Below are 19,729 nucleotides of genomic sequence, written 5' to 3'. Positions count from 1 at the left end.
TTTTAATATAACACTGATTCGAGGTATGCATTACCAGTTTACAGTATGCATTTTTAAGATCACTTTCTCTCCTTTTGTTACTAACATATTTGCACCACACGAGGGCGCTTTGTGTGTATCTCCGTGACAGGCGTCGTTTCCTCGGCTCTTGAAAAATAAAGCAAATGGTCTTTTGTTTAAACGAGAAAAAGCTCGAATGCGGTAATATTTAAATGTGGACCATTCATGTTTAGTTAACATGTTTAAATTGATATGTTTTGCTCTATATGTCTGCGGACACCCCGCCCAGCGCTCAGTCTCTGCAGCACGCGCCGTCTCTCACGTAATCTGCATCCGCTCGCCGCTGTCAAGGTCACGTGCAAGCGCGCGCGGAATTCCACACTTTCCTCATCCTGACGTTACAGTCCACGCAAACTCACTTCTGCTTTGTCATAGTAACTAGGACGTGCAGCTAAATATCCAATAGGAAGCTATAGAACGGTTTATGTTAAACAATCGAATCCCAAATGTGTGCCGTGAGAGCGCATGTAAATTATTTTTGGATCGTTGAATTAAGAAACTACATGCCATTTTTATTTAACCTAACGTTAGTGATTTTTGGTCTCACTCCATCTGAACAGTAAACTAAAAATAAATGCATACTACTTGCATTTAAATAGCAATGCTTTGAAAATTGAAAATTAACCAGATGCCCTCGAAACGAGGGTTTATGCTTTTATCCAGTGATCTTTTTGGTGTTTTTGCGCATTATGTGTATGATCTTTCATACTGCATCTGCATCATGACACGTGGTCCTTGTATCCTTTCAAGGAGCTTAGACACTGAACTCAACTTTCAAGGGGAAAACTTTAAATTGCTCTGGTTATCTTGTGAAATGTTAAATATAATAAGATGCTCAGATACCATAAGTTTGTATAGAGGATATGCATCCTTTACACAGTTAAATTCTGCATTCGGGAAGTCTCGCGGTTCTATACAGCACCGAAATGCGCTTGTTTCAGGCATGTTATAAATCTCCCCTCTGTGTCCTTGTATAGTATCGTCTTACCCAGTCTCTCATCAGCGTTTTCATTGCATTCGTGATAAATAGCTCGTATACGCTTCTTTAAAATAAACCCACGAACACGGCGTGACGTCAGGTTGCCATGGTGCCCGGCCCCGGTGGCACGTGTCTGGTATAAAAAGGAGCAGCATTACGCGGAAACTGAGCAGAAGCTGCAGCAGCATCACTGAGGAAGGTGAGTCCTTTCTCATACGCTTACATCATTTGTCGTCGAATTCAAAGACTGCAATACACCTATAAATAATGCCATACACATATTAAAAGTTTTAAAGATTACATTTAGCTTTGTAGCATGTTATTTGCTGCATTGGGGCTTGTAGGGAAGTTGTTACGTAATCCGCGAGTTTCTGCGTGATGCACAAATAATATGGAGGCGTGGTTCATTCATACTTTTTTATGCACCTTTGTGCAAATATTCATGTGTTTTATTTCAGAATAATAAAAAAAATGATATAAAAAATATTTTCACACCCTTGACATTTTAACATTTTATTAAATAAAATGAAGGATCAACAGCATAGCGTGCCTTGTGGGCCGTTCGCGATGGGCTCATTGCGTCATATCGTTCCAGAATCTACCATCTTCTAAGATCCTGCGAAAGAGGGGAGCAAATATAATTTAATAAAATCTATATATACATATATTTAAATAACTTCTCGAAATGCGACGTGTGTCGGTAGAGCGCATTTTTGGATGTTAAATCGTTGTTATGTTTATTCGGCATATTCAATAAATGAAAGAGAACACACTAACGTTACCCCTTTTGAACATAAAAGCTGCGCTCTAATGCATTGAATAGCGGATAAACAGAAATAATGTCCGAGCCAAAGGGCATCACTCGCATCATGAAGGTCGAATGACCTGTCAAGGTGAAATTATGTAATGCTTTGCGATTATTCAACACGTCTTTCTCAGAATAGTTACGTTTTGAATGCTTTATACGAGGATATGAATATGTCAGAGCTTCTACCTATATTTTAATGTAAAAGTGGACAGGACACATGTTCCTCGTCGAGCATCATGGGAGATTCTCTCCCTCATGTACGTGACTGTCCTCGTGTTCGATGCTGAAGTGGAGAGAGAGCCTGACTCAGAACTGAAAACTTGGGTATCATGAGCAATAATGAACTTCAGAACTTACTGTTATGTTACTTTGAATTCCCCGTTGAATAAAACACACGAAAACAGGTGCTTTAAGGTGGTTTACCAGTTAAAGCTGATTTAAGATGGTTTTCAAGCAATCAAATTACCCACCTGAACAGGTTTGATCTGATTTGTGGTTTTCGGCATGGTGAGCTATGCATTATTATCAACCATTAGCTGTGATGATTTTAAATAAATAACAGCATTAACATATTCTGTAATGCTTAGGTGTAATTTGAAGACTGTGGTATGAAATATAATATGTGTATGCAATGCCGCATCTCCATCTCTCCTTCTTTGACCTTCTGCAGTCTGTCTGCAGTTGCCACTGGTAACCAGAAGGACCTTCGGCTGGCTATTTGAGTGTCACTTATAATATACAGTACCCTATACCAGATGAATTTGGTCTTCATACTATGGAGTTAGTTGAAAAAGAAGCCAGTACAAATTTAATCAGGTGTTTGTTGTGCTGATTTATGCATCATGACATCACAAGCAGCATGTGATGTGCATTGGTTTGACAAATGTGACTGCATCATCAAAAGTGTCTAATTAGACCGTTGAACAATGAGCAGTGATTTCACAGTATTACATTTTGAATTGTGTGTAATCAAAATAGTCTGCATGCATATTGCATGTTTAATGTTACAGAAAAAAAAGCTACAATACAGTCATACATTCTATGCATTATCTCCAATTTTACAGGCCATTATTATTATCACCCTCGATGTATGTTTGCAAGTGCTGGACTTGTTCAAATACTTATCTGTACTCTGAAAAAAACATTTTCCTCTGCTGCGATGGAATGACGCAGCACCTTTTTCAGGATGCCTGCACACCTTTAGATTAGAAATTCAACTATTCTGTATTATTTTTCAATTAATATTCCATCAAATAAAACATCCATAACCATTTGTAATCTCTTTAGTTGCAGGCTTTTTTTTTTTTTTTCTGCAAAGTGACACTGATAAAGTCTGTCTGATTTTATGCCACGCAGCATTAGATATTTTCCACTCAGATGACCGTGTGTGTCCCAGGAAAACTGTCCTGGTTATGCCGATCTATGTGTCCCTGTTCTGTCTGATTGGATGTTTTTGCTGTGAGGAAATGCCTTCTTTTTGGGTCAGAGGAAATGCAGTCTTCTGGTCTTTAAAAGAGAAGGTGTGGCATTGTGGTTTGACAAGACTTGCTTCCTACTGCATCAGGATATTGAGCAATTCTGCCAAATGACAGCAAAATAAACACAGTGAAACTGAAACAACATTATGGAAACACCTATACATAAATAATACAATTAATTCATATAATAAAAAAAAAATAATAAGATGCACAATAAACAGATAATCAACCAAATAACAGTTCAACTGCAGACCATATATGGTTGAAAGGAGCATTGTGGGTAGTGAAGTTCTTCACCAGGAATTCAGCAATTAAACACATTTTTTTTTTAGTATATTGAAGTCACATTGATTTGATTTGTCAGAAACAAATACCTTAACTTTTAAGTCATGACCGGAAGAGTTATTTAGATTTAAAAGACATTTTGAAACATTCTGATTCAAAATTAGTGGGTCAAAATAAAAAAGGGTGATTTTCCATTTCATGCCATTTTAAACAATGGTATTTTTAATTGATCGTTGAGCTCTGTTAATGCATGATCCCACGTGTGTGCGTTTTATCCAATCAGATTATGAAGCTAGAATGAATAATAATTTGAAAATTAACATTAACAACACATCATTGATTTTTTTTGTCAATTGTCGATTTTCGATAACACAAAGAGGGATATTTACGTCTATTAACAAAAGTGCATAGTGGAAAAATTTGCGAAAGCTTAGGAGAATCAGAAGAACTAAAACCAAAAGAATCAAAAACCCAAACAAAAGTAGTCAGATGAAAGGAAGGGAAACCAGAGATGCCAACATGGCCACTGTTTTCCTGTACTGAATAACCTTGTCAATATGCACCCAAATCAGGGGTCACTTTGTCAGATGGTGTTTGCAAAACAATAAATAATATCTGCACCAGCAGCACCTGCATACTAAATACAGCCATTTTAGCTTGAGGCTAAACCTGCAAACTGTCGTCTCATGTGCAGTGTATTCTGGTAGTCCTTAACAAGACTGGATAGGATAGGGTACTTGGATTAGGATTACTCAGGCAGGGCAGGTGCAGTACAAGGTTCCCTCAAACACTGGCAGATTAGGAGATTACAGTCTCCAGTTACACATCACCAGATGCAAGGACGGTCTGTCTTTATGCATGCGGTGAAAGACTGAGCTTCCTTCTGTCATCATCATCATCATCGACAAAATCAAGTATGCTTCTTGATTTTGTAACATTGCTATTGCTTGCACTTTATTTGCTATAGATGGATTTGAGACCTCATAGATTTACCTTTGGGAATCCAATATGGACGATCCAAAATACAAAAAAAATAAAAATAAATCCAACAATTACATAAAAAAAGAAAGCTTTACATTGGCATTCAAATAAGTCCCCTCATTTGCTAGATAGCTAAATCAACCTTCATCTCTTTTCACATTGCCCTTGAGATAAATGGCCTATTTTCATCCAGTCTGGTGCTGTGGGCCATTGGTTACAGAGCATTCGCTTACATTTGAGTTCAGGGTCAGTGCTCATGTTGTACAGCCAGCATTACACAAATAAAGAAATGTCAAAAAGCAGGTGATTGGTAATTCATATGGTGTTTTACACTAACTGAGTTTGATTCATCTGAGTGAGATGGTTTCCATAGTAACATGCAGGCATTTTAACTAGTTTTAGGTTGATCGGTCAAGGTGTTACATTGATTGGTTACCGTATTCTAGGCCTGAGGGTGATTTTTCAGTATTTATGGAAACTGCCATGAATTGGGAGATGGCTCGTTCAATGCCTGGAAAGTAAAACCCAAATGGAAAACTTCCCATGCGCTCTTGCCTATAAAATCTGCTGCCGTTGTGTCCAGCTCTAGCTCATAACCTCATAATCTCCCAACAAATTGCCAGTATGGATTTAGCAGTAAAACTTAGCACTGAAATGCAAAGAACAGCATACACATTTTTACGCTTCATGCATATCAGAAAAAAAGCCAATTTTCCAAAAAATTCAGGATTGATTTTTATTAATTTGCAAACCGTAACATAGTTCTGATTAACCATATCCCAGACCCAGTGATATTTTGGTATAATTGAGATTCTATTCTATCTTCAACGTTTTTAATTTCAGATTTTCATTTTACTGTAATATTAGTTAGGATTTTAGTAATTTTATTTTAATTTAAATGAAATGAAAATGAGAAATGTTGCAATAGAATCCAGCTGAAATAAAATGCGGTTTTTCTTTAATATTTTACTACAGTTAATGCTTAATTTAATTTCAAATAAAATGTTTTCATTTTAGTTTTAGTTAATTAAATTAACTCTGTCTAGACCATCTTTCAAGCAGACCATGAAGGTTATTTTTGTCCATTTCAATGGTGCACAGAGACAATTCCTGACAGATGAGGTCCAATCAATGGTGTCTATGGAAAACCTGTTCATTTGTCTCATTAATGACCGTGTGCATGGTTCTGCATTACTTTTCTCGATGAAAGTATACACATGAACTCAAACTATAGCTCACAAAAACCCAATAAATGAGATGTTCTCCATCAACTAGCCACATCTTTGGGCTTTTTGAGGGCTATATTTTGTGGTGACTACACATATACACACTATAAGTCTGTCAGCTAAAGTGTGTTTATATTTTCAAATGTCAAACAAAGTGTAACGTATTAGAGCCACTGTCTTGAGTTATTTTGCACACAATCTTGGAGTGTTTGAAATACCGCAGTAAAGTAAATCACAGGGATGTTACATTACATCTAGCTGTTTAAAGAGCAACAGCTGAAATCAACTCATTCTAAACATTTCTAAAGCCTAAACTGATTTAGACTGCCAGTTTGTATTAAAAGGCAGACTATAAACTAAAAGCTATTACACTTTTAACCGAATTTAACTTTTGCATCGTAATTTCAATGAGTACGTCACATCGCCCAGTGTCATATGCACAAATATCCAGTTGCAGTTAAACATCCTCCTTTTCCTTTTTGTACTTCTTAGGCTTATCCATAAATGTTACAATGTAAAAATATTTGACTCTGGTATAGTAGTCAGGCTCATAATACATGAAACCCATCCTCACAATCATGCTATTCACTTTGATAATAGAGAAAACTGCAAATGATGTCAGGCATGTAACAACTTGTTGCATATTGCAGCTCTCAGTGGAGATTGTTTGGCAATGCATGCACATTACCCCTTTCACTGGACTGCCAATATTTCAGCAACTTCCTGTGTGCGCATGAGGAAGTTAAAGGGCAAAATGTTAAGTGCATGACTTGCTGCCCCTGTTCTGCATGAAAAGAGGAGAATAAAACATTTCTTAACAATAGATTTTCTGCTCTGCCAGGCTTTTAAAGTATGTTGGTCTAGTGAGGCCAAGGTTTGGAAATTTCCCAGACAGCATGTTAATGGACCCAAGAACAATAAAAACTAGAGAACGGTTCAAGCCTCCACCCACCATCCAGAACAACACACTGGCTCAGAGAAAGTTCATGAAGTTCAGTGAAGTGTGTTTAGACAGGCGACTGAATAAGTGAGGGTGGGCGGTATTAAAGTCTCATATCACAGAAAAAATAATAATTAAAGGCTAAGGCTATTATTTCACAAGATGAAATAAAAATGTTATCTTATTTTGTGAAAGTTGATGGGCGCATAAGATTCAAAACAAATGCAGGTTCTGTACAAAATCTGCAACACGTGATTAAACACTTGGGTTAAAACAACAGTAAAACTAACATTATTATAAAGTTTTGTTGTACATTGTAAAGTTGATGCAATTGTTCTAAAAGCCTGCTTTGTTTTTGCTTTCTATTATTTCAGATTCAGGACCACAATCCATACTCTTGCAATAATGTCTGAACTTTGCGTTGGAATCAATGGGTAAGTTCACATCTGATCTGTCATGATTAAAGCTTAAATATACGATTAGACAACATAATAAAATATTAAATACTAAATGCAAAACTTGAGTCTATTTTTGACAAAGGATCAGTTCCACAACCTGGTGAGCCACCTAATGAACAGTGGGATAGATGGTGGACCAAGCAAGATGAAGATCAATTCTGAAAGAACTTACCTGAAATTACTAATAAAACAGTTGATGAAAAGCTAATAATGTATATAAAAAAATGAAGAAACATAATAATTGACAGTGCTTTGTACTTTTAAGTTGCTGACTGTGAAGAACCTATTTTCCTTAGGTTATTTTAGAGGCAGTTTACAGTAAGGCAGCTCACTAGGTTTTGGGACAGAGCTAATATTTCCACAAATAGAGATTGTAAAATGCAGAGAAAGAGAGAGAGAGCGCAAATGGCCTGATTCAGAATGATTACAAGAACAGGATTACCCAGGATGAGCTTAAGCCTCCATCCACACAAGCACGTACACACACTCCTGCTGCATAGTCTTTCAGGAAGTGTGTCTTAACAGTCAGATATCAACTGACAAACATAAATTATTCACTTTACCTTTCATATGTTGGCATATTTCAGTAACAGCATGTGGATATTTCCTTGTTGCCCAATGAAATCACACAGTTCTTGGGAGGAATTTTCCTTGAATCGTGTTCATTGTTGGCAGACAAATGTGGGGAGATGAGAGGCATCTTTCAAAATAACAGATACAAGATTGATTGTGTCATTATGAAACATCTTTAAAAAACTCTGCTGTGTGTTTTTTGTAGATTCGGCCGCATTGGCCGTCTGGTCCTCAGGGCCTGCCTGCAGAAGGGAATTAAAGTCTCCGCCATCAACGACCCCTTTATCGACCTGCAGTACATGGTGAGAGTCAGCGAAGCAGAAATGATGATTCTGTAGGCCTGCACTGCATAGTGTTTTTTTAGCATGAGATTTTAAATGCTTTTAAACAGTGAAACTCCTTAAAGTTAGAAATTAACATTGACCCTATATTATTTTCTTAATGCATATTCCTGGTCCTATTATGCACAATTCATTGATACACAACATTATCAAAAAATCTTCAAAACATGTTAGTAATAGAATTTACGCTGCAGTCATTTTTTATGTCACAGATCTGTCTTATTTTTCTAATTATTGTTAAATATACATTTTAAGTTATTTAACCTGTTAACTGTCACTCACGTTTTTGAAGATAGACTTGAATGTGCATGATACAAACCTAAATTTTTATAATTCATGACTGAAAACATTTTGTAAAATGATTCTGATGTGCCATTTACATGGTAATTCAATGTCTGATTTTAAAATGGGTTTTGAAGGATGAATTTTGAGATTTTATGTTTTCAAGTGATATATAACTTCTAATGATTTCTAAAATGTGATAGAGAAAAAGGCAACGAGGAAGTCTTTTTTTTAAACAAAGGTCAAAACTCCTTTTGTAATGTAGATTTCTGAGGGTGAACTCTTGTCATACATTAATCTATTACTTTTCCTACATAATTTTTAACAAAATATATTGGTAAAATATATATTTGGGAGTCTTAGACCTTTCCAACGATATATAGTTTGTCAAGATTAGATTAGATTTAATTGTAATATAGTATAGTCAACGTATAGTCAACAGGTTAAGCTTAAAAATAAACTTGCTTTTTGTGAGTTCTGTCTCTATAAAATGAATCCTAATCGGGTTAAAATGGTTCATCTTGCTTTACAGGTCTACATGTTCAAGTATGACTCCACTCACGGCCGTTACAAGGGAGATGTGCACCAAGAGGATGGAAAACTGATTGTTGACGGTCAAGCCATCTCTGTGTTCCAGTGGTATGCTTTTTTGCTCTTATATATGTAGTGATTTTGCTTTTGCCAACCTAGGGAGGTGAAATAGTGTAGTGATGGGTACTCACATCACAGATGATGTTATTATGATTTTGGATCACGTGTCATTTAAGGTGCGGTTATGGGTATGGGTTATCAGGGTATGGTATGGGTTGTCTTATGGATAAGAAAGAATGTTGGGATATTGTTTATTGTGGTTACTGTGTTTAGCATGATATTATGCTATTTCAAACATAGTCTGTAGTGTTGTGCTTATTCTTTTTTCTCTTTTGCACTTAGTATGAAGCCTGCTGAGATCCCATGGGGCGATGCTGGTGCCTTGTATGTAGTCGAGTCTACCGGAGTCTTCCTCAGCATTGAGAAGGCCTCAGTAAGTCTGCACTTCAGCAGGATCTAGAATGTAAATGTATGGCATCAAATATATATTTTTAATGATATTTTCTGATATTTGTCCCTCCTAGTCTCACATCCAGGGTGGCGCCAAGCGCGTGGTTGTGTCCGCCCCATCACCTGATGCTCCCATGTTTGTGATGGGAGTCAACCAGGACAAGTATGATCCCTCCAGTATGACCATTGTCAGGTGAGAAAACCAAGTCCAATCCATGTCAGCATGAGAATGAAATATTTAATGCATGTGTAAGTAACTGACCTCATTGTTTTAGTTTTGGTGCAACATTAGGAAGTAACCATATTAACGTGTGTGTCTGTTTTGTTGAAAACATCACAGCAATGCATCCTGCACCACTAACTGCTTGGCTCCCCTGGCTAAAGTTATTCATGATAACTTTGGTATTGAGGAGGCCCTCATGGTAAGTCGATGCCTGGCGTGACGTCAGTCCTACTAATATTATATATGCACAATTGGGTCAAAAAATCTGAAAGTGATTTGAACTAAGACAAACATTTAACATCTGCTTCTTCGTAATAAAGGCTAAAAAGAAAAAAAGCATGACATATCATTGAAACAACAGTTTTTATGGGCAATATAATGTGTGAAAATAACGTTTGGATTTAAAACCCTGCCTATTTACTTTGAATGTAATTAAATCTTAGACTGGAGTAATGGCTGTCTATGCGTCTTTCTCATTGTTTTTTTTTTCCATACCTCTTCGCAGACCACAGTCCATGCCTACACTGCTACTCAGAAGACCGTGGATGGCCCCTCTGCCAAGGCCTGGCGTGATGGACGCGGTGCCCACCAAAACATCATCCCTGCTTCAACTGGTGCTGCCAAGGCTGTGGGCAAAGTCATTCCTGAGCTTAACGGGTCAGTGCAAGACATTTCAATAAGACAACGGATCATTCTTGATGACGATTGGAGAATTTTACCATCTCTCTCTGCTTTGTAGTAAACTGACTGGTATGGCATTCCGTGTGCCAGTCGCCGATGTGTCCGTTGTTGACCTCACCTGCCGCCTCTCAAGTCCTGCCAGCTACGCTAACATCAAGGAGGCCGTCAAGAAGGCCGCTCATGGACCAATGAAGGGAATCCTGGGATACACAGAGGATTCAGTAAGTGCTAACAGTAAAAATCTCACATGTATGTTTTCATATATAATAGACAGAAATGTGAATTATTTAATTTGTGTTTTCATTTAGGTTGTTTCTTCTGACTTCATTGGTGACACTCACTCCTCAATCTTTGATGCCGGTGCAGGCATCTCCCTCAATGACAACTTTGTCAAACTCATCTCCTGGTAAGCATGACTTAAAGGGACAGTCCAACCATAACATTTACTCACCTTCATTTCATTCCAAACCTGTATTCATTTCTGTATTCCATGGAACACAAAAGGAGACTGAGAACCAAATGGTTAATCTGTTGACTTCCATAGTATGGACAGAAAATGCTTTGATAGTCAGTGGAAACTGAGACTGTTTGGTCACCAACTTTCTTTAAAAAAATATTTTGTTTGAAAAAAGAAGTTTGAAATGACATGGTGAATAAATTATTACAGAACTTACATTTTTGGATGGATTACATCTAATAATCGCAGTACATTTCCAGTGTTTTGTTGGCAATATAAAACGAAGCCTCACTATGAATATTGCAATGATTTCAATTTCTAAAGACATAAATTCACAATTTTTCTAGTCATGCAGATTATAAATATGACCACATTCACACAGATGTTTTCATAGTGTCTTCATTTTCAGCTTCAGTGGAAGTGAAATCAGTTCAAATGGTCTTTTTGATTAACTGATTCAAAACTGTCTCCCCCATATCATATTATTATCTAATTTTATTTTAGTAATCAGTAAATATAGATATAATTTATTGCTCATTGTCATTCATTGTTATATTTTGGTGCATATAAATACAAAAATAATAAAATAGTATTCCTTATTTTTATTATTCATAATGATTTATTTAGTGAAGAACCAAAATAATAGCTAGAATTTTTTTTTTCATTAAACATTTTGATTGTTGGCTAAAATATATATTTTCAGAGAAAACAGTGCATGAATATAGAGGTACATTTATTGTGAAATGTCAAAAAACATCAAGATTTTTAAACCGTATAACCCAGCCCTAAGCATAAATAAATGTCTGCAGGAAAAGCAGTGGTCTAATCTTTTTTTAATCTTTTGTCTTTCTTTCTCACAGGTATGATAATGAATTTGGCTACAGCCATCGTGTTGCTGACCTGTTAGTGTACATGTTCTCCAAAGAGTAACTCACCAAGTTTCGCCACAACAGAAAGGCCCTACTATTCCTTCTTTTCAGTGCACTCATTTCATAGCTGAAGCCATAGTGACAAGCCTTAGCATTCCTGTTCCCAACTACGAGACGTTCTCTCTGTAGACATCTGTGTGTGCGTGTTAGTTTCTTTTGACGGTATTTGTGTCAGTGTCACTCCACAGGCATTGCTGTAGTTGTTGCCTTTCTTGATGTACTCACGTTGTGTTGATGTAAAGAGAATAACTAATACAAAGTTACATAAGGTTAAAGACTACTGTAATGCAGTTTAAAAAGAAACAAATTAAAGTGTTTGGAAAAATAAATGTGTTCCAGATCATTCTGTCTCTTATAAGGTGTACTTATACACATCATGGTAATAGCTTAACCCTATAAATCTTACTGTGTATTATGTTTGCAAAATATATTTCTAAAGACTCTAAATCATTAAGATAAACATGTATGTATGTATATATATATATATATATATATATATATATATATATATATATATATTATATAAGAAGAAATGATACAACACATAATACAATTATTTGTCCAACTCAGTCATCACTGTGTTTCAATAAATATTAAAACTGATGAGAAAACCAAGCATGAAAATATATAAATAAGACTTTTTTGGGGGAGATATAGGGTGGCAACTGATATTTATATGCAAGTTATATCATACTTTATAAAACCATACTGATTTATATTGCAAGCTATCACCATTTCATCTTTATTTTGCCCATATAAATAACAACTGCACTAAATTGCACATTTTTACTCAGTTCGGGTCTCTAAATAAAGTTATACCCCCACATATATATATATATATATATATATATATATATATATATATATATATATATATATATATATATATATATATATATATATATACACACATACACACACACACACACGTTTGTTTTTGTGAAAAGTGGGGACATCCCATAGGTGTAATGGTTTTTATACTGTAAAAACTGTATATTCTATCGCCATTCACCAACCCTACCCCTAACCCTCACAGGAAACTTTGTGCATTTTTACTTTCTCAAAAAACCTCATTCTGTATGATTTATAAGTGTTTTGAAAAATGGGACATGGGTAATGTCCTCATAAGTCACCCTCTCCTTGTAATACCTGTGTCATACCCATGTCATTATACAGAGTTGTGTCCTGATATGTCACAAGACATGCCCACACACGTCATTACTGTTTTCTGTGCATGCTTGTCCATGGCTATGGTCCATGGGGCGCGCGCATGACACCACAGAGAGGTGAATCCCCTTTTGTCAGTTATAAATAGCACGTTTTTTCTTTCTGTACGCTACACTGTAAGTGCCCGATATAATTATAAAATTGTTTGGCTGGACGCTAAAGAAAGTTCACTTTCATTCCCCTTTTCATTCACAAATGACAACAAAGTATTTACCAAGTATCGTCTTTGCCAAAACACTGATGTCTAACTATTTGAATAATAATAATAGTAGCATATATAATAGTAAATATATAATACGTTTCAGTCATTTTAATCGTTTTTGGTGTTCAGCCGTCTCTTTTCTCTCCGTGTGCATGTGACTGATTGACAAGCTGAACTGGATATTCAGGCATCTTACTCATTTGACATAGTGCTTTTTTGCACAATATAGAGAAACTATGAACGCATATAGCAAGGCGTATCTTGCATGAAACCTAGTCATTTTAATAGCTGTGTATTTTAGTATGAAATACTAAAGCTATGTTTAGAGTGAGACACGGAACTACAGATAGTCAGCGGTTCCACTCGGACGTTTAACACTGATGCGCCGGAGGATTTAGTTTTCTGCTCCTCTCAATCTAAAATCACGATTTTGTTGGTAAGAAACCATTCAGTCTTTTAACTAATTAACGGCAGAAGTGTTCAATTAGTTCCAGAAACGAATGCCTTGTATAATAAGTTATAAAATAATTATATGTCGATTATTTTTTCACGTATTGAGCACGCTGTCTGATACTATGTAACATTGTATATATTCAACATCAACATGTGCATCGATGCAATAATTGGTGTAGATATAATAATTTGTCATCTCAGATATATTCAACTTCTGAAACATGTTTATCCACGATTTAGAACAGATGTGGTGTTTTTCTGTATTAACAGGATCTGAGGAGAATAAATCACACTAAAAGTTCTACCATGACGCTTTTTCATTTCGGAAACTGTGTTTCCTTGGCCTATTTCCCATATTTCATTACATACAAATGTAGTGGATTGTAAGTATTTAGACAATATATATATATATATATATATATATATATATATATATATATATATATATATATATATATATATATATATATTTCATACTTGGAAGTGTTATATCGAGCTAAGTTCGATGGAATTGTATAGATATTATTGGCTCAATATGGGTGCTGCAGTATGCATTATTTAAGATGTCTGTTTTATATGCTGAAGTATGTCAGTGTAATGTTCTTAACTCATATGCCAAACTAATGTTTTCGGTTTTTGAGCCATGGTCAGAAAATAATTTTATACATAATTGGTTTTACTCATCCACGTTTGCAAATACATTTTTTATTGTGATTCTTTTTTTTTACTGCATAATGATCCAAAAATGTACATCCGTGCATGATTTATGCTACAAAGATCAAAATTTAGTTTTTAGCTGTGACCGCTGTTCTAATCTTTTCCAATCCCCTCTCTCTCGGTCAGATCTGAATATAATGCATTTTGGAGATGTGTCCAAGCAGGTGCTACCTACCTCTTTGTGCAGCTGTGCAAGGTGAGTTAACCCTTTGGGCCTCACAAAGATGTTTCTAACGTTTGTGGGTCTAAGAGAGAATGTTGTGAGATTTTCTGGAAATGTGTGTTATCACTTTCAGATGCTGTTTCTTGCCACATTTTTCCCCACCTGGGAGGGGGCAGTTGGCGTGTATGATTTTGTTGGGGTGAGTTGCGAATGTGACACCGTTTTTATTCATTTTTAGCTTTCCATTGTGCATTTATATAGACAACTTTGATTTGAAATATTACAAGGCAAATGAAAGGAATAGGTCACTCAAAAATAAAATAAATAAATAATGGTCATCCAAATTGTAGATGAGGTTGTTTCTTCATTTGGAGAAATGTAGCATTACATCATTTGCTCACCAGTGGATCCTCTGCAATGAATGGGTGCCGTCAGAATGATAATCCAAACAGCTGATAAAAATATCCACATGACTCCAGTCCATCAATTAAGGTATTGTAAAGCAAAAAGCTGCATGTTTGTAAGAAATGAATTAATCATTGAGCTCTTTTAACTTTAAACCGAATTAAGTGTCCATAATGCATAATAATGCTTCAAAATCACATTATAATCCACCAACATATTTTTTTTTAGAACTGTTTTGGACAGTTTTCACTTTTAAAAGGTGCTTATTGTGTATATATCTATTCTGATTCAGATGAGTTAACTTGGCACTGAAGAGTGATATTGTGGATAGAGGACTTGTATTTTAGGCAGAGGAAATGGCTTCAAGTTAATAACATTTTGATGAATTTGTTCCTTACAAACACAGCTTTTCGCTTCACAAAGCGTTAACTGATGGTCTTGAGTCTTGTGGATTATTGGGATGTTTTATCAGATGTTTGCGCATCGTCACTGCACCTATTCACTGCAGAGGAAGAGGAAGAGATGTGATGCTGAATTTCTTCAAATTTATTGGGATGAAGAAACAGAGCACTTTGTCACCAAATGTATATTTTTGGGTGAACAATTCATTTAAGGCTTTGTGCTCACAGCTTGTTCACACATTATTATTTCAACCATGCTTACAGTGCAAATAATCATGTTAACTTGATTCATTCATGTCCTGTGAACCCCAGGAGTTCATGAAGGCCACGGTGGACTTGGCTGATCTTCTAGGTCTTCATCTGGTTATGTCTAGGAATGCTGGGAAGGGTGAATATAAGATCATGGTGGCAGCTATGGGCTGGGCTACAGCCGAGCTCATCATGTCAAGGTATTCGGATCATCATGAGGGATATGGTGTCCAAGTGTGAGAAATGATCAGTACTGTAAAAGAATATATTGTCTGTTCTTTCTAAACAGATGTATTCCGTTTTGGGTGGGAGCTCGTGGCATTGAGTTTGACTGGAAGTACATTCAAATGAGCTTCGATTCCAACATCAGTCTGGTAAGATATGTGCTTACTTTGTGCTTTAGTGTTTGTGTTTGTATGCATTAAAAAAATCAGCATCACAAATGTATGTATTTATTTATTTGACTATAACAGAAGTATATATTTCAGGTCTGATCTACTTTATCCTGTACCTGATTTTTTTACTCCTATTAGGTCCATTATATTGCCATGGCAGCAGTAGTATGGATGTTCACTCGATACGACCTTCCCAAAAGCTTTCGACTCCCCGTTACCATCCTTCTGGGATTGTGTGTTTATAAGGGCTTTCTCATGGAGTGAGTATCACAGTCATACTTGTTTATCTTTATTCTGCCTTAAACGGGATAGTTCAAAATGAAAATATCCATCCTAGGTGTGTATGACTTTCTTCTTTCCAAAGAATACAATCAAAGTTCTATTTAAAAAATGTCCCCATCTTCAAAGCTTAATAATGGCAGTGAATGGGCGTTAAGTCCAAAAAAAACGCATCCTTCCATCATTAAAAGTACTCCCCACGGCTCAAGGGGGTTTATAATGGCCTCCTGAAGCAAATTAATGCCTTTTGGTAAAAAAAGAAAACCTGTAATCTCCGCTAACTAGTGTTTACTAGAGAGTGGCGTTGCAGTGGAGGATGTAGGACGTACAGTATGTGTAGCATGAACTCCTGTGAGAATATGTTAGTATCACCAGAACCAAGTTTAGTTTAAGGGAAGCAAAGGAAGCAAAGCCTCCTGTGTTTAGTGAAGAAAAACCATTCTCCTCTTGGCTTATATCAAAATCCTTCCTCTTTTTATTTACAAATCCTTGTTTTGTACTTTGTAATTTGTGACATGTGTTTTGTATTGCTCTCTCTTCTGCTCTTCCGTGTTCGGTCGTTCTTACCGGATCATACGATATGCCTACATCTTACCGGAATGGCACTTTCTCGTGAACACATGTACAACAGTTATCGAAAGCTAGAGATTAAGGTGCAGTCGAGGCCTAATGGTTAGAGGGTCGGACTTGTAACCCATGGGTTGCGGGTTTAAGTCTCAGGTCTGGCAGGATTTGTCACATTGCTCCGGGTGTGTGTTCACTACTGTGTGTGTGCACTTGGATGTGTTAAAAGCAGAGCACAAATTCTGAGTACCGTATTCGGACTATAAGTCGCACCTAAGTATAAGTTGCATCCGTTTAAAAATACGTCATGACGAGGAAAAAAACGCATTTATTTAGAACCAAGACAAAACATTACAGCGTACAGCCACGAGAGGGCGCTCTGTGTTTTCAGTGTAGACTATAGGATCACTGAGCAGCATAGAGTGCCCTCTCGCGGCTGGAGACGGTAATGTTTTGTCTTGGTTCATTTCTCTCGGTTCATGTCAAATTAATTTTGATAAGTCGCACCTGACTAAAAGTCGCAGGACCAAACTATGAAAAATGTGCGACTTAAAGTCCGGAAAATACGGTATCAGTCACTATACTTGGCCACACTTCACTTTTACATTCACATATGGATTTCTTTCTTACAAAAATACATCAGAAGGCCTTTATTAACCCCCCAGAGCCATGTGGAGCACTTTTTTCATGGCACAAAAATAATTATCTGTAATTTTCAACATTGGACAGCATTTCTGTATCATTTAAACAACCCACATTAATCTACTACTGAACATTTCATTTAACTTGTAAATCAAATGAGTTAATTAAATATTCATTTCTATAATAATTATTATTTTTTGTTTATTATTATTTAATTGATCACAATTAATTGAAAAATGCTTATTTGAAACAGTACAGTTTAATATATTAGAGCAGTATTTTGAGGACTGCTGCACTTGTTTGTCTCTCCTTTAGATAGCACTGTTGCCTTAAGTCTGATTTTCTTGCCCTTTCTGGCTGTTTGTGATTAAATACTAGCTTATTACATACAAAATATTGCATACTATGCACTGTATACTGCTTACTGTTTTTAATAGCAAGTAACATGCATTACACAGTATAAAACATTTAATATAGTATAATGTCATGTAAAATTAGCTTTTCGTCTTGCATGTGAGCATTGTGCATTTTTTTCACATTTTGAATTCAGTGTTGCAGGATAATTGCATTATGGGTTACAGTATTAGCGTTGTGTACTAGGTCATCCGAGTGTTTTATGGTTGTGTTAATATATGCACACTATAAACTACAGAAATAATTGTGTAATATGTTGATATACGTTTCTGTATTAAGTCAGTGTGTCATATTTTAAAGAGAGTTTTTACTGCACGTTTATTTCCATGTATGTGTCTCTTCTCCAGACTGTTTGTTCATGTTTTCCTCCTGGGCAGCTGGACGGCTCTCTTAGTGAAGGCTGTGCTCACTGGAGCCATCTCCCTGTGTTCACTCTTCCTTTTCGTCACACTCGTTCACAGCAATTAAACACTTCTACTGTACAGTGCCTTCACTCAAAGGACATTTCAAGTATTTGAAGAGCAAATCCACATTCCTACTTGGAAAACTGTTGACTTTTTTATATGCCACAAGGAGACTGTGAGAGTATAAGCGTTGTTAGTGAACATGTGTTTATACTTTATGCTATTAACTAAATAAATATTAGATATCAGTATGAAGGAATACTTGGACAGTTTTGGGAGATAACCAATAATGGTGAAACATACTCCAAGAAAATCCTTCTTAACGACCAGGTAATTTATTAGTAAATACCACATGGGATAAAAGTAATTTGCAGTTTTTGTATGGTAGAATTGAATTATCATAAAATATCACATGAACAAACTAAACCCAACATGCATTTTATATGTATGTATATGTGTTTTTGTTTGTGTATTTACATTTTGTTTTGCTTCCTTGACAAGGAACTATCTAGAAACAAGTTGTGTGAATCACCTGTGGATTATTGTGGTGTTTTTATCAGATGTTTGGACTCTGCTAATAAAAAATAATAATAAAAAAACAACAAATGGTGATGTATATAAAGCAGTTAAAACTGTCTTATTGACCAGTAATAAAGTGTGTCAGGAAAAAACAGAGCTTGTGGGAAAAAAGTTATTTACCATAATTACCCACTCGTTTCTATAGTTAAATAAAGATAAATGTCCTACCTGTATATGTTTGGCTGTTTTCAGATTAAAAAAATGGCTAAAATGTTTTAACCTCCAGAAATGTTGCCTGCCAGTTTATTTAACTAAGTTTTAAAACGACTTTAATGTTAACCTGCAATTATCAACAAGTTGATAAGTTCTAAGCGTGCATTATCTTCATTTTGCTCTCATAGAAAGGTTACTGTGATAATTGAACTATTCACCCTTATTATCAAATCTAACAAGCCATCAAGTTTACCTGCAGTGATAATGAATGTGTAATTACAAACCAGCCCCGCAGATTTAAAATCAAAGAGCATTGTTTTCAATCTTCATATAAGCACACCTGAGCGAAATTTAAAAATAAATAAATAAATAAAATAAAGAGTGAATAAATGAATAAAGAATCGAGATCATTGGCATTTCACTCTTGGATAATCTTTCTTTTAAAATCTCTTTTTACAGAATTCTATTTCAAGCTGTTGTTGTTTCCTTAAAACTCTTAAGCCGTTTTTATGCCTCTTTGGTTTGTTCTTTGGAGATTTGTTACATTATATGTTTTCCTTGCAGATGTTTTCTATCTGTTTTACAGTCTGTTTCATTGTTTCCTTTGAGCCTTATTCTAAATTATTTTTAAGTTTATTTTTTTTCCCAAAACCTTTTGAACATTCTTTTCTTCTTTGATTATCTTTATTTGTTTATTGAGGTTTGTTTATAAACTTTTCTCATGTTTTTTTTTTGTTTTT

At 35.7% G+C, this 19,729-nt stretch overlaps 2 protein-coding genes across 2 annotated transcripts; both read left to right on the top strand.

Annotated features, from left to right (window-relative positions):
* The first annotated feature begins 1,150 nt into the window (after positions 1-1,150).
* LOC113059250 (glyceraldehyde-3-phosphate dehydrogenase 2) lies at positions 1,151-12,085 on the top strand. Its single transcript, XM_026227606.1, has 11 exons — positions 1,151-1,238; positions 7,132-7,191; positions 7,994-8,090; positions 8,944-9,050; positions 9,345-9,435; positions 9,527-9,645; positions 9,793-9,874; positions 10,181-10,332; positions 10,415-10,577; positions 10,665-10,762; positions 11,674-12,085. The coding sequence occupies exons 2-11, from the start codon at positions 7,163-7,165 to the stop codon at positions 11,741-11,743; spliced, it is 1,008 nt and encodes a 335-aa protein (XP_026083391.1). The 5' UTR covers positions 1,151-1,238; positions 7,132-7,162; the 3' UTR covers positions 11,744-12,085.
* Positions 12,086-13,344: 1,259 nt separating this feature from the next.
* LOC113059249 (transmembrane protein 147-like) lies at positions 13,345-19,007 on the top strand. Its single transcript, XM_026227605.1, has 8 exons — positions 13,345-13,607; positions 13,895-14,007; positions 14,468-14,537; positions 14,638-14,703; positions 15,623-15,759; positions 15,849-15,933; positions 16,093-16,214; positions 18,201-19,007. The coding sequence occupies exons 2-8, from the start codon at positions 13,931-13,933 to the stop codon at positions 18,319-18,321; spliced, it is 678 nt and encodes a 225-aa protein (XP_026083390.1). The 5' UTR covers positions 13,345-13,607; positions 13,895-13,930; the 3' UTR covers positions 18,322-19,007.
* The last annotated feature ends 722 nt before the right edge of the window (positions 19,008-19,729 follow it).

Source organism: Carassius auratus, chromosome 41 (genome assembly GCF_003368295.1).
Source record: "Carassius auratus strain Wakin chromosome 41, ASM336829v1, whole genome shotgun sequence".
Classification (NCBI taxonomy): domain Eukaryota; kingdom Metazoa; phylum Chordata; class Actinopteri; order Cypriniformes; family Cyprinidae; genus Carassius; species Carassius auratus.
The sequence above is the reverse complement of the archived record's forward strand: the minus strand, read 5'-3'. Positions and strand labels throughout refer to the sequence as shown.